The sequence below is a fragment of the Phoxinus phoxinus genome (genome assembly GCF_949152265.1).
Source record: "Phoxinus phoxinus genome assembly, chromosome: 22".
Classification (NCBI taxonomy): Eukaryota; Metazoa; Chordata; class Actinopteri; order Cypriniformes; family Leuciscidae; genus Phoxinus; species Phoxinus phoxinus.
In genome coordinates this window covers 11,860,763-11,874,306 of record NC_136897.1, presented here as the reverse complement: position 1 = coordinate 11,874,306, position 13,544 = coordinate 11,860,763, and the positions used below count along the sequence as shown (strand labels likewise).

The window sequence follows — 13,544 nt, the reverse complement described above, 5'->3', positions numbered from 1 at the left end:
GTTGTCCTAGACGCGGCTCGGCGCTGCGCTTCTCGTCCACTCTTTGGCGGCTCGCAAGCCCAAACAAGTGTGTGCGGCGTGCTGTTGTTTTGTTTTGTTTTGTTTCTGGTCTAGCTAGATCCGGTGTGGCGTTGTAGTTTTAATAACGTTACTAGTTGCTGCAAAAGGATGTGAAAAAAACAACAAAGTTTGCTAGGCGTTAATCTCGCGATAAAAAAATTGACGCCGTTAACATGGGTTTGCGTTAATGCCGTTAATAACGCGTTTAACGGACAGCCCTAATATATATATATATATCAATTTCAAAAACCGGTTAATTACACAAAAATACAGCACTAAACTAATATATATATAAAATTCAAAAACAGCTTAATTACACAAAAATACAAATGTTCTCAAGCGGTCTACCATGTGGCAAAAAACTTTTGTGAAGGACAATTACATGTCACTGACATGTACACGTGAATATGTAAATGCGGGTAATTTGTGTGATCCCAGACATCCCATAGAAACCATACGACTTACTTTCTTCTGTGGAAGATAAAATATATTTTGAAGAATGTTGGTAACCAAACTGTTGAATGTTGGTTTTGCTGACCACTGACTTGGCGGAAAACAAAAACAAAAAAATTCTGAGACATTTCTCAGAATATCTTCTTTTTTCCTCCACAGATGAAATGTCATATGTCTGGTTTGGAACAACACGAGGATTTGCATTTTTGTGCGGACTATATATAGCTACAATTCTTAACAACAATTGAAGCATGAATGAATGAATGAATGAATGACAATGCACCTGTTCCAAGTCTCTCCAGCGGGCTTTGGTTCAGTAATCGTGTGATCATGTCCTGGGCTTCTACAGGAAGAGTATCATCCCCATCTGGCCAGATAATCTCATCTGCGTAAGGAACAGCGTGTATCAAATCCTTTGATCACAGTTTCATTTTAAAGCAGTTGGTAAAGCTTCCTGTTTCTTTGAACAATATGTGTCTCACCAGCTGTTAAAAACACATTCATCTGAACTCACCGCTGACAACCTGCCCAAAAAGCTCTTCTGGCGTGTCCCCGAAGAACGGAACACATCCCACCAAAAATTCATACAGGATAATGCCCATGGCCCACCAGTCGACGGGTTTCCCGTAGCCCTGCCGCAGGATCACTTCTGGAGCAATGTACTCTGGAGTGCCACAAACCTACAACATAGTGATTGACTCTTCATTAATATCAATAACAGTTCTTAAAAATCAACATAAATTGTATCCAAGGAGTATTGTGCTCTTGCAAACCTGCTTGTCGATAAACTCCCTAGTGTCTTTCTCAATGTGGCCCTCATACAGATTGGTTGTCATGTTCATGAGGCCGATTTTGGAGAGCCCGAAGTCGGTGAGTTTGATATGCCCCATTGAAGTAATCAAGAGGCTGTGAAGGGTTAACAGAACCGTTTAACAAGCTACATTTACACACAGTTGCCTAAGAGGTTTTTAGCTCTTTTCTCACTTGTCTGGTTTGAGATCTCGGTGCACAATGCCGTAACTGTGGAGGTACTCCAGTGCCAAAACTGTCTCCGCAAAGTACATCCTGGTCATCTCCACAGGAAGTGGGCCCATGTTCTTTAGCACATTGGCACAGTCACCACCTGAAGATCATATTAGCATTTATACACGTGTATGACATATAAAATGTTTTATTAATTATTATTATTATTAATGCATGCGTCTAATATATATATATATATATATATATATATATATATATATATATATATATATACACACAGAAGTCAACATTTGAAGTGGATAAAAAAAGTTAAAAGTACAGATATTGTTCAAAATTCATGTATAACTTTGATGAAAGGCTTTGACCCACTTCAAATGTTGACTACTGAATATATACAATAGAATATATTCAAACTATACATATATATATATATATATTATTATTATTTTTTTTATTTTTTTAAGAATACGAGGGCATAAATTTAACAAAAAATAATGATGTGCACACTGCACAGATAAATCATTTATAATAAACACTGACCAAAAAAAACAAGGAATTGTCCATTTTGATTTCATGGTGATTTTAAATCGGTCTAATTTCTGACTGATTGTTTAATGGCAATTTGTACTTAACAAAATTCTATTGTGAACATGTATGTTTGAGTTTACCTTCCACATACTCCATGACCATGCACAGATGTCTGCGCGTCTCAAAGGAGCAGAACATGCTGACCACAAAAGGGTTCTCTGCAAATGTCAGGATGTCTCGCTCCACAAACACCTGCTGGATCTGGTTTCGCAGAATCAGGTTTTGTCGGTTGATCTTCTTCATTGCAAATCGCTGTCGAGTTTCTTTATGCCTTACCAGATACACAGCCCTGCAGGATAGATGGAGAACACAGCAAGATGCATCAAAGACCTTCATATAAACAAATATATTAAAATAAAGTATTGAGTTGTGGCCTGATGACTGGTGGGTTTAGGCCCATGAAAGAATATTATTTATATTTTCACACGCATGCACACAATCTCAATCAAAAATCGCAGACACACTCCGTCAGTTCAAATCTAGACTAAAAACACATCTCTTTGACCTAGCACTCACACATAACACATTACAGACTTCTATAATTCAATGTTAGGCTGCATAGATTAGGTCAGCCGGAACCGGGAACAATTCCCATAAATCCTGATGTACTCGTTACATCATAAGAAGAATGGCGTCTACGCTATTATTAGTCTCTCTGTTTTGAAACAATCTATATTGTTAAAAGCACTATTTAAATGAAGGTGACTTGACTAATGCGCTTGTTAATGCCGGATCATTTATAAAACAAATACCGGAACGAAAAAATCCAATAGCTGACATTTTTCTGGAACAGGATCCAGTTCAAATTAATCACTGGTTCTGCTTCAAATCACGTTTTGCCAGCTGAGATTGTCCTCATGCCGTCTCTAAAGTAATCCCTTTTTTACCTGTAGTCATGATGTGATTTGCTTACCCATAAGCCCCATTACTGATGAGTTTTAAGGTCTCAAAATCGCTCTCCAGCGGTTTTCTTCGTAGCGGTGTGGGAGAAGATTTATTCTGCTGGAAGCAACAGGAAGAGATGTATAGTTAGTAACGTCTTATGAAACCTAGAAAGGCTATTTAATGCTCCGTATCTTTTTGTTGTGCTTTTACCTCAGCCGTTTCTTCAGAATCAACTGTCAGTGTGTGTCCAACGTCGTACTGCTCCTCTAACTGCACAACTTCTGCCAAAACAGATAAAAGACAACATAATGAGCCTAAAGCGAAACTGACAGGCTTTCCAAACAAAACCATCATGAGATAAACGACGGCTATCTCACCATCAAGAGGATCTCGGTTGAGCCCAAGTTGGTTGATAATATATCTGGGAATATCGGTTTTGATGCCCTGGCCGACTTTGGCGTGACCTTCTGCAGCCTCTAGCAAATGGTAGAACTCCTCAGGGTCAAACTCCTACACAGTAAAAAATAAGAAGCAGTTTCAGGAGTTTCAGGCCGTGAGGAACATTCACGGGAGGGCTGTGAATCAGTGTAGGTGCAGAATCTCACCAGACACTCCAGCAGTCGTGCAGGACGTGAGATGATGATGAGGATCTTCTTCACCAGCTGTGTGATCACTGAAACCTCCTCACTCTCTGAGCGCTCCAGAGCCTTAGACAGACAAACACACGCTATATTAAAGGGCCATTGCATGATCTCCTAAAGTTCTATGTAAGAGATATCTTGTGATGCACCAAAATTTAAGCCAACCATAATTGGCCGAAAAAAAGAAAAACATTTTTCCCAAAAAAGTTGATCGAAACCGCACTAATAAAATTGTTACACAAAAAAATGAAACTTAAGTTTTCATTCAGCTAAGAGCCAAGCAAAAATTTATTTTATAATCAACACTGGCATAAAAACAGTTGTATGTAAACATTTCAATTGCACACAAGGAAAAAGAAAAAGTGTTATATCAACTTATTTTTACTGATTTCTACTCCAATTCCTTGTTGAAATATAAATACTTCATAGTGTCTAAATAGTGTCTGTAATAACTTGTTTTCATGACAGATTTATTCAAACATCCATAAAAGAATTATGGTAATTATCCATAAAATAATAATAAGTACTATAGTGCATATATTAAGCAAAATGCTGCTCACTAGCTTACTAACAAGCTATAGCCATACCTCAGGCTTTCCTGAGGTAAATATACATATATATATATTTTTTTTTTTCTAGGTCTTCAGTATCACATGATCCTTCAGAAATCATTCAAATATGATAACTTTTCTTATTTTTATCCATGTTGAAAACAGTTGTGCTGCTTAATATTGTTATAAACAAAGTTAAAAGTTGAATAGTAGTTCAACATCCCTTGTGTACATAACTATTCAGTATCTAGTTACTTAGCTCGCCCTAAACAATCATAAGAGGTCATATACATTTACTTGTCTTAAAGGTACAGTAGCACAAAAAAAAAGCGGGGTGGAAACCGGAAAAACGAAAGTACGACTGTTTTGAGCATTAATTGTTGTCTAACATAATAAGTGGACCTCAGGGGGAAATTAAAATGTCACAAAACTTATTAAACTAATTTAATAAGGCATACTGTGCTAGTCATCAAAAGACACAAGAACACTGTGTCCGTCCTGAACACTGGACAGTATTTGGCGAAGTGACTGGAATGTTATTTCTTGTTTGTGCAGGGGAATCTGCTGGCTTGTGGGATGTGGGAGTGGGAGGTAATGAGCTACTTAAGCTCTGGTGCTACAGGATCAAATCCTTTCCAGGCACTTGTGTTCATTTTAATCAACTCTGCATTCTCACTGAATCTGGATTTAACATGCATTAGACTGCAAAATCCAAAGATTGAGCAGGACATCGAAACATTATTCAGGTATTATATCCTAAACCAAGAGTCTGCGACAGAGCACATAAAACAGTTTAATCTATCTTGAGCTGCTGTCTCCTCGCGTAAGGTTGTTTAGGTGAAAAGCTGAGTAAACAAGGGATCAAGCTCGGTCAGGCGACTCCTACGACAAACTAAAATTACTGCATTTTCATGCATTTGATGAAGCTGAACAAAGTGAGGGAGACATGCTTTCAAATCAGCATTAAAGAGCCTCATAGCATGATAAGATGTGTGACTCATGTCTCGCAGACAGCCAAATGCCACTGCAAGAGGGGTGTGAGGGAAACATGGATGCTTCTAACTCGACACGAACCGTCACATCAAAACAATGAACTGTTTCCTTTTTTAGCACTGCAGGCTGCGAGTCTCTCTCTCTCCTTCTCTCTCCTTCTCTCTCTCTCTCTCTAGCTCAGACTTGAATGTGACTTGTGCCCCTGCAGCACGGAGCTTTATAATGATGCCCAGCTTTAAGCTATCCGACTCCTTATGTTTACATGAGCAAAGATGCCAGGTCAAAATTTACAATCTATTTATGATCAAGGGCCATGCTTAACATGGGGTATTGTGACATACAATAATTATTTGAGAAAATGATGAACTTAGAAACAGCATGTTAACAATTTCTGTGATGCAGAAAGTAGGACAGTACAATTGATCAAATTAAACCATTAAAACGGAATTTGGGGGAAAATATAAGATTTTATAGGGCCCAGAAATAAAATTGTTAAACTTAATAAATTGTTGTAAAATTTTATGATTTCATAAATTTAAAAAATAAAAAGTGAAAAAATAAAACAGATTTCGAAAAGTCTGATAATACGGATTTAACCCTGGAAATACATTTGATAGTTTTAGTAACTTTATGAAATATGTATTATCTACTACAAAGTTAAACACCATATTGATATTAAATAGTACAAATTACTTATAATCAGATAGATACATTTTTATTCCAACTGTATACCTTTATTATGTAATTTTTTTCAGATCATTTGCACTTATCTTACATTATTGACTGATTTTATAACACTAGACATTTGATAACATTATTTAATACACTAATTAAAAAAATGATTGAGTGGCAGAATTGGATTCCCAGACACTGTAATAACAAACAGCATCAACGCAACATGTTTAAAGTAGTGATATCCCAAAATATCAGCCAAAATTGGTCCATTTTAATATTATTGCCCACGGCTGATAAGATACCTTCTTGCAGCTTCAAATCTACCAACAGCACTGTTTATAGATAATAAACGTTTAATTTTGTTCACTTTTTTTTTGTCGTTACGTATATCAGCAATTGGTCGACCTGCTCTTTAGACCTCTGCAACATATCAGTCAACCAACAAAGACTTTCAGATCCCAGAAGGGAGAAGAGAGTGACAGAGGATCAGTGTAGAGCGGACTGATGTAACCACATACCAACACAAAGCCGCAGCATTTGACTATCAATCACAACAGTTTGATGATTGAATGGTTAGAGCAGTTAAACTGCGGCATGACTGCGGCATCAGGGGCCTGTGTTGGCACCGCTGACTCAGGGAAGTGGGAAACACTTTAATAGCCTTATCTATGAGCACGACATCCACTGCACAGCAGCGATCTGACAGTCTTGCCTGGGGTTGTCTGAACACTACATACAGGGTGGGCGTAAGCGTTGCTATGGAAACTAACACCCTGTAGTTGCAAAGATGAGCATGGAGCTTGAACGGGGAGATCTATATTTCTAATCAAAACCTCTGCTGAAGGGTACGCATACATTTATACACGAAACCACGCGCAATTACACGCTCTCGCAAACACTCACATGTATGCAAATTTGAGCGCATGCTGCTAACTCTCAGCTTATAGATGCTCTTTTTTGCTAAGTGTCATTTTAAAAAGTATTTATAGTGTAAAAACACCATAGGGAATGAGGCATATTACACACATTAGTGGAAGTGGTCAGTCTCTTTTGAGAATGGGTGATGTTTCTGGCCCTTTAAAGCCAGCGGCAGCACAATAACAACACTAGTGACAGAACCCAACACTGCCCTAATGTCACTGTCAACCTGATATTCCCCTGCCAAACCACAACCACCATCTCAGAACACCCGTTGACTTTGGCATAATCAGAAAAGGCCAGTGTTACCAAGTTGACAGTGGCTAAAGCAGCGGAATACGGCTTCAAAGCAGCAGAATATGGCTTCATATAGTTATGAAAAGGACTCGCCTCCAAATTCAAACCTGATTTAAACTTGTGCCGTCCAGACATAAGAACCATACTACAAGTCAAAGTCCATACAATACCTGCCAGGCCAAATCTCCTACACTGGAGAAAATGTTTTTGTGAAGTTAAAACAAAGATTGGAGCTTGGAGTACGTTTTACAAGAAAATACTATTTCAGTCTTACTTCGAAGTTTCAAGTTTAATTTAGGGTGCTTGCACACCTGAGCGAGTGTTTTGGAACCTGGTGCGTTTTCTCCCTTGGTTTGATTCGTTTAGGCATACCGGTATGTGTGAAACACAGCAATCGGATCCGCACCAAAACAATCGCTCCGGGAACGCCTGAGGTGGTCTTGGCGCGATTGCAGACAAACAGCGGGAATGATGACTACATTCGTATAGTGTTTGCATTTGCCTCGACAGTTACAAATAAAGCCACAATAAGCTCATGGAGCGAACTTTTAAATCATCTTGATGGATGATGGCGCAGAAGAAACTCTGACCAATAAGAAGGCAGTTGTACTCGCATGTAACTTAAGTGAACACATTTTGGTATGCTTTAAAAGGTTGCCTTGTGAAAGCGAACCGAACCAGTCCCTGTCCCTGAAAAAGTCCCTGTTTCGGAACAAAACAAACGATGGTGTGAAAACGGCCTTAATGTATCATCATTTACCATTTTTTTGTAAGTATTTGTGAAATTCTCTAGCAATTTCTGGGTGAAAAATATTTCAAAGTAAATCCTACACCAACATTTTTTTCCAGTTATGTCATTCTATAACCGTCTGACCATCTAAAACGTTTAGCGCACACCACCAAATTTAGAGCGCGGGTTATATGGAGGTCGATAACATGACCCTTTTTGTTTGCATCTATTAATTTATTCCAAAAACACAAATAAAAAAAAAATTATTCACATATAATTTGAATACACCTGTTCTATGATAAGCATGTTTTTAAATGATCAATTTGTTATTTGTAATTGTAAATGATTATTATTTCATAGAAAATATTTTAACAAAATTGCTTCACTGATTATATTTTAAATACTTTTGCCTGCCAAATCAAAGTCATGTGGTATGACCAATATATAAAAAAACCTGGAAATTATGTCATGGAAAGGAGCCCTGCAGACCCTCAAGATAGTGTGTCAAAATAAATATTACATTATTTAAACATCATATAAAAAGTTTCGTTCAGATTGTAAAATGTAATTTGGTGCAACTACCCAAAAACATGATAATTACAAATTTGTATTTACATTTTTTTTTTTTTTTAATCAGTAAAAAGGAATATTAGTTTTTTTATTTTTTTATACCGGTAATGATTAAGATGTGTTGATGATAAAATGTTCTGCGGTTCTTCAGTGGGACTGACTAACGTCTTTTCATAAAGTATGTTTTGCCCCTGTCCATGATAATATGCAACAATTTGAAATCCATACTTCTCCGTAAATATGGCTGTCCAAAAAAAATTGACCAGGTAAATGTAGCCATTGTGTCGCTATAATCTTTACATTGTTTTTAGCTTCTCTGTACAAGTGTATAGAAGGCCATAGGAGGCCACCTCTCCAAAATCAACAATTAGTCTCATACGGAAACAAATATATGGATTTACTTTCAGCGTAGCTGTCCACTGTACATCAAGCGATACATATCTTGTATAAATTAGAAATATTAAGCGTTCTTTTTAGAGATTCCCGCCTCACCTCGTGCAGCATTTTGTCCAAATTATCCTGCAGCTCCATGAAGTATAGAGATGTAATCATGCCCTTCTGGGATTTATCCAGACAGTCCCTGGCCAACTCCACCAACTGGTGCTGGATAAATCCCAGGACTCCATCTCCCAGCGGTAAGGTGCTGTCTGGGGAAAAGTGCCTGATGACGTCCAGCAAACGCTCCTCCATCTGAGCGGTAGCCTGGACAGCAGAGAGAACGTTCAACACCTCAGATTTGGAGAGGAAAAACTGGTAATAATCTGTTCAGTGAGTTTGGCGCTACATACCTTTGGAAAACGCTCCTTATAGACATGGTTCATCATTATAATTTCATTATCAAATGAGCCACCAGTTCGTCCAGGGCTAAAACAAGGAAAAGAACAGATGAAAACATCCATCATGTAGATCGATGGTTAAATACTTTGATAATCATTCCAACTAAACCCCTTTTATTTCAAAAACCAATTGAGCGAACGACTGTTTGAGGCGTGAAGCATTGTGGGTGGACATCTAAACCTCTGAATCCTGCAGAGATGTGAGCTAAAGGTGAGGCGTTGCACAGCAGCAGAGCAAAACCAACAGACTGCTGCCTCACTCAGAATGGGCGACATAAACAAAAACCTTCATCAGATTTTAGTTTTAGTTTCTACTTCAGATTCGTCTTCTTGAATCTCAATTGTCCAGATGCAAATTTCAAACCCCAGTGTTCAATTACACTGTAAGTGAAATGTCTTCTCTGACTCAGCCCCGAGGGAGGTTCTTTTGCAAAACAAAAACACTCCTTTTGTTTTGATGGGGGAAGCCTGCATATTCCTATTAGTCAGGAGTCCACTTATCTGACAGCAAGCCTTGCAACATACATCACTGAAACAGATAGTTCACCCAAAAAAGAAAACCCTGTCATTATTTACTCACTCTTACATCATTCCAAAGTCCAAACCCATATGACTTTCTTTCTGGTCATTCTTTTCTATCCAATTATAATAAATGGGGGACTATTGTTTGGAGACAAAAGCACCAAACAATAATAATAATAAAAAAAGGTCTTTAAAACTATTTTCTAAGTTTTTAGAAGTCATATGGTAGCTTTGTGTTAGGTACAGAATTAACAAAATGTTCTAACCAAATCAAGTCAGTGTGATTTGTAATCGAAAAGATCATTAATGCAGGATGAATTAGGCTGGATGTCAAGATTTCACCACTAGATCACACTGCTATTATATAGTCAATGTGGATATAATAAAACTCCAGGAGCCGGATTCACAAAATTTTTCTTAACTGCAATTTTCTTCTCAGCTCGCTCTGGCTACTCCGGTTATCCATTTCATATTTCATTTTATTGTTGACTAAAATATACATATGTTATAAAACACCACTCTGGCTCTTTGATTATCTTCTCTGCATGTATATTTATTACAAAACAAAATATAAAACAACTATGCCTCTTTTCATTTACATTTTAAAAATAATAAACATTAATCGCCTGTTAGATATACACAAGACGAATTATATATCATTTAACCACTACATTCACTCTGTATGCTTCCATTAGGAGATATCATTAGGAAACATGGAATTAGCTTTCACTGTTATGCCGACGATACTCAGCTGTATATTTCTTCAAAACCTAACGAAACCTACCAATTCACAAAATTAACGGAATGCATAGCTGATATAAAAAATTGGATGACTAGTAATTTTCTACTACTAAATTCAGAAAAAACAGAGATTCTAATTATTGGACAAAAAACTTCCACACGTAATAACCTAGAATACTGTCTAACACTTGATGGCTGCTCTGTTAAGTCTTCGTCGTCGGTTAGGAACCTGGGTGTGCTCTTTGATACCAATCTTTCATTTGAAAGTCATGTGTCTAGTATCTGTAAAACCGCTTTTTTCCCATCTTAAAAATATATCTAAATTACGTCATATGCTCTCAATGAATAATGCAGAACAATTAGTTAATGCGTTTATGACCTCAAGGCTAGATTATTGTAATGCTCTACTGGGTGGTTGCCCTGCACGCTTAATAAACAAACTACAGCTAGTTCAAAACGCAGCAGCTCGAGTTCTTACTAGAACCAGGAAGTATGACCATATTAGCCCCGTTCTGTCAACACTGCATTGGCTGCCTATTAAACATCGTATAAATTGTAAAATATTGCTGATCACTTACAAAGCACTAAATGGTTTAGCTCCGCAGTACTTGAGCGAGCTCTTAACGCATTATAGTCCTTCACGTCTACTGCGATCTCAAAATTCCGGCCAGTTAATAATACCTAGAATATCAAAATCGACTGCTGGCGGTAGATCCTTTTCCTACTTAGCACCAAAACTTTGGAACAGTCTTCCTACCATTGTCCGGGAAGCAGACACACTGTCAGTTCAAATCTAGACTAAAAACACATCTCATCGGCCTAGCATACACATAACACATTATAGACTTCTATAATTCAATGTTAGGCTGCATAGTTTAGAACAGCCGGAACCGGGAACACTTCCCGTAAATCCTGATGTACTTGGTACATCATAAGAAGGATGGCGTCTACGCTAATATTAGTCTCTCTGTCTATCCCGAGGTTTACCGCTGTCCACCGGAACCAGGCCGTATCCAGATCTGATGAAGGACCAGCGCCAGGACACGACGACGCCGCTGACCTGAAGTGTCAACCAGTCTCTCCTCCTCTCCACTCCGACTTCAACCAACCGGAACTGGACAAATACTCTGATTCATTCTGAACTTCATACACTGTTCACTCATTGGCCAGAGGAGAACTGGCCCCCGACTGAGCCTGGGTTCTCCCAAGGTTTTTTTCTCCATTCTGTCACCTGATGGAGTTTTGGTTCCTTGCCGCTGTTGCCTTGCCTTCTGGCTTGCTTAGTTGGGGACATTTAATATTCAACAATATTATAGATCTGCCTTAAAGGTGGATGATGATGAAATTATTTTTTGTATTATTTTCATGTTATCACTGTGAAGCTGCTTTGATACAATCTGTATTGTAAAAAGCGCTATATAAATAAAGGTGACTTGACTTGACTTGACTACAGAGACATCAGAGCCAGCGGCAAACGTCAGATGGACAATCCGAGGAAAGGCTGTTCCAGACGGTGTTAAAGGGGTCATGACATGAGAAACCAAATTTGCCTTGATCTTTTGGTATATAAGAGGTCTTTGTACCATTTAAACGTCGTGCAAGTTTCATAGCTTAAGACGTCCTCCCCATTATAAACGAATCATTTATTTAATCAAGCTCTAAATACAGCTCGTTCTGGATCCATGGTAAGAAGTGACGTCACGGTACGAAGTGACGTACCAGCGTTTGCATATAGACCGCCTCCAGCAGAAGACAGTTACGCTTTAAGCGCAAGGCAACTACGCTCATTTCGTATCGTTGTCGCGCCCGCGCGCTGCGCGCCTCACAAGTGTTCAGTCGACGGACAGCGAGTGGGTCTGTGTACAGGGAAATTACGAAGCCACGCAGATGTGCTGTTCCTGGCTGTGGACAAACAACATCTTTGAATACGCTGCGAAGGATCCAGTCATCAGGGGAAAATGGATGCACTTTATTTTTTGCGGACGTCTCAGTCACGGCAGTGTTAGTTTAAGCGTTTGTTCTATACATTTGAAGGATGACTGTTTTGAGCTTTGCCAGAAAACTGTTGCTCAAAGATAAGTCCGTGCCGACTATTCTGGGCTCAACATCGACGACGCAAACTGTAAGTAATGTATTTAAAACTTTAAACTACTTTTTAAATACGCTGAAAGATCCAGACGTCAGGGAAAAATGGATGCACTTTATTTTTTGCGGACGTCCCAGTCACGGCAGTGTTAGTTTAAGCGTTTGTTCTATACATTTAAGGATGACTGTTTTGAGGAAAAAAATCCCAAAATGATGCTGGCTTTGCCAGAAAACTGTTGCTCAAAGATAAGTCCGTGCCGACTATTCTGGGCTCAACAACGACGACGCAAACGTACTTTTTACCATGGCTAATATAAACAGATTTGTATAAGAGAATCTTGAAAATATGTCGCCTTTCTAGTAGGCCTACATGTGATTAGTTAAATAATGTTAAACTGTTAGCAAATTAAGCTATAGGATAATTATGCAACAATAATCCGTTTTCAAGTGTCTCGGGTTAATTTTTTTTTATTAATTCAAAATAGTTTCACTTTCCATGTGGACACGGGCTGATCCAGTCTTCGTTGTTGTGGTGATGGTTCATTTTCCTCTGATTCCGGCTCAAACATAATAAGGTTTTATCATTGCAAGAGCCATAGCTTCGCATGCATCACCCGCTACTAAATAGTTGCGCCGAATCCTCAAATGTTCTGGCTGGGGGCGTTAATAATTGATGCATAGGCACTGACGTTAGCCAATCATAACAGTGGGCGTTAACACTGAACTCTTAAAGGGGAAACACCCCAAAACAGACTGTTTGAATCAGAGGATGAGAAACAGGGTGGGAAAAGGTCATAAATAACTACATTTTAAAAGTTTTTTGTAAAAAAAACTATAGTAATACTATAATTGCACCTAAGGGAACATAATAATAAAATTAAAAAAAACATGTCATGACCCCTTTAATGAGCGCCGCTGACCGACCGGTGATCGCCTGGATCTCACAACTCCGAAAACATCAGATCAAATGATCAAATAGGCGCTCTCTCTCTATCAATAAATCACAAATTTGACC

The 13,544-nt window shown here is 38.4% G+C and overlaps 1 protein-coding gene across 8 annotated transcripts in view; it reads right to left on the bottom strand.

Moving 5' to 3' along the window:
• Window positions 1-13,544, bottom strand: part of mast3b (microtubule associated serine/threonine kinase 3b) — a 41,497-nt gene that overhangs the window by 14,601 nt on the left and 13,352 nt on the right. For 4 of the 8 annotated variants that reach the window (XM_079598488.1, XM_079598490.1, XM_079598494.1 and 1 more), the window contains 11 exons: window positions 9,134-9,209; window positions 8,838-9,047; window positions 3,576-3,677; window positions 3,348-3,480; window positions 3,181-3,251; window positions 2,999-3,087; window positions 2,166-2,374; window positions 1,498-1,636; window positions 1,287-1,419; window positions 1,028-1,193; window positions 797-898 (listed from right to left, as the gene is read on the bottom strand). In XM_079598488.1, the coding sequence (XP_079454614.1) occupies window positions 797-898; window positions 1,028-1,193; window positions 1,287-1,419; window positions 1,498-1,636; window positions 2,166-2,374; window positions 2,999-3,087; window positions 3,181-3,251; window positions 3,348-3,480; window positions 3,576-3,677; window positions 8,838-9,047; window positions 9,134-9,209 (1,430 nt within the window). The remainder of the gene's footprint in view (window positions 1-796; window positions 899-1,027; window positions 1,194-1,286; window positions 1,420-1,497; window positions 1,637-2,165; window positions 2,375-2,998; window positions 3,088-3,180; window positions 3,252-3,347; window positions 3,481-3,575; window positions 3,678-8,837; window positions 9,048-9,133; window positions 9,210-13,544) is intronic. The other 4 variants (XM_079598491.1, XM_079598489.1, XM_079598495.1 and 1 more) reach the window with 1 other exon arrangement.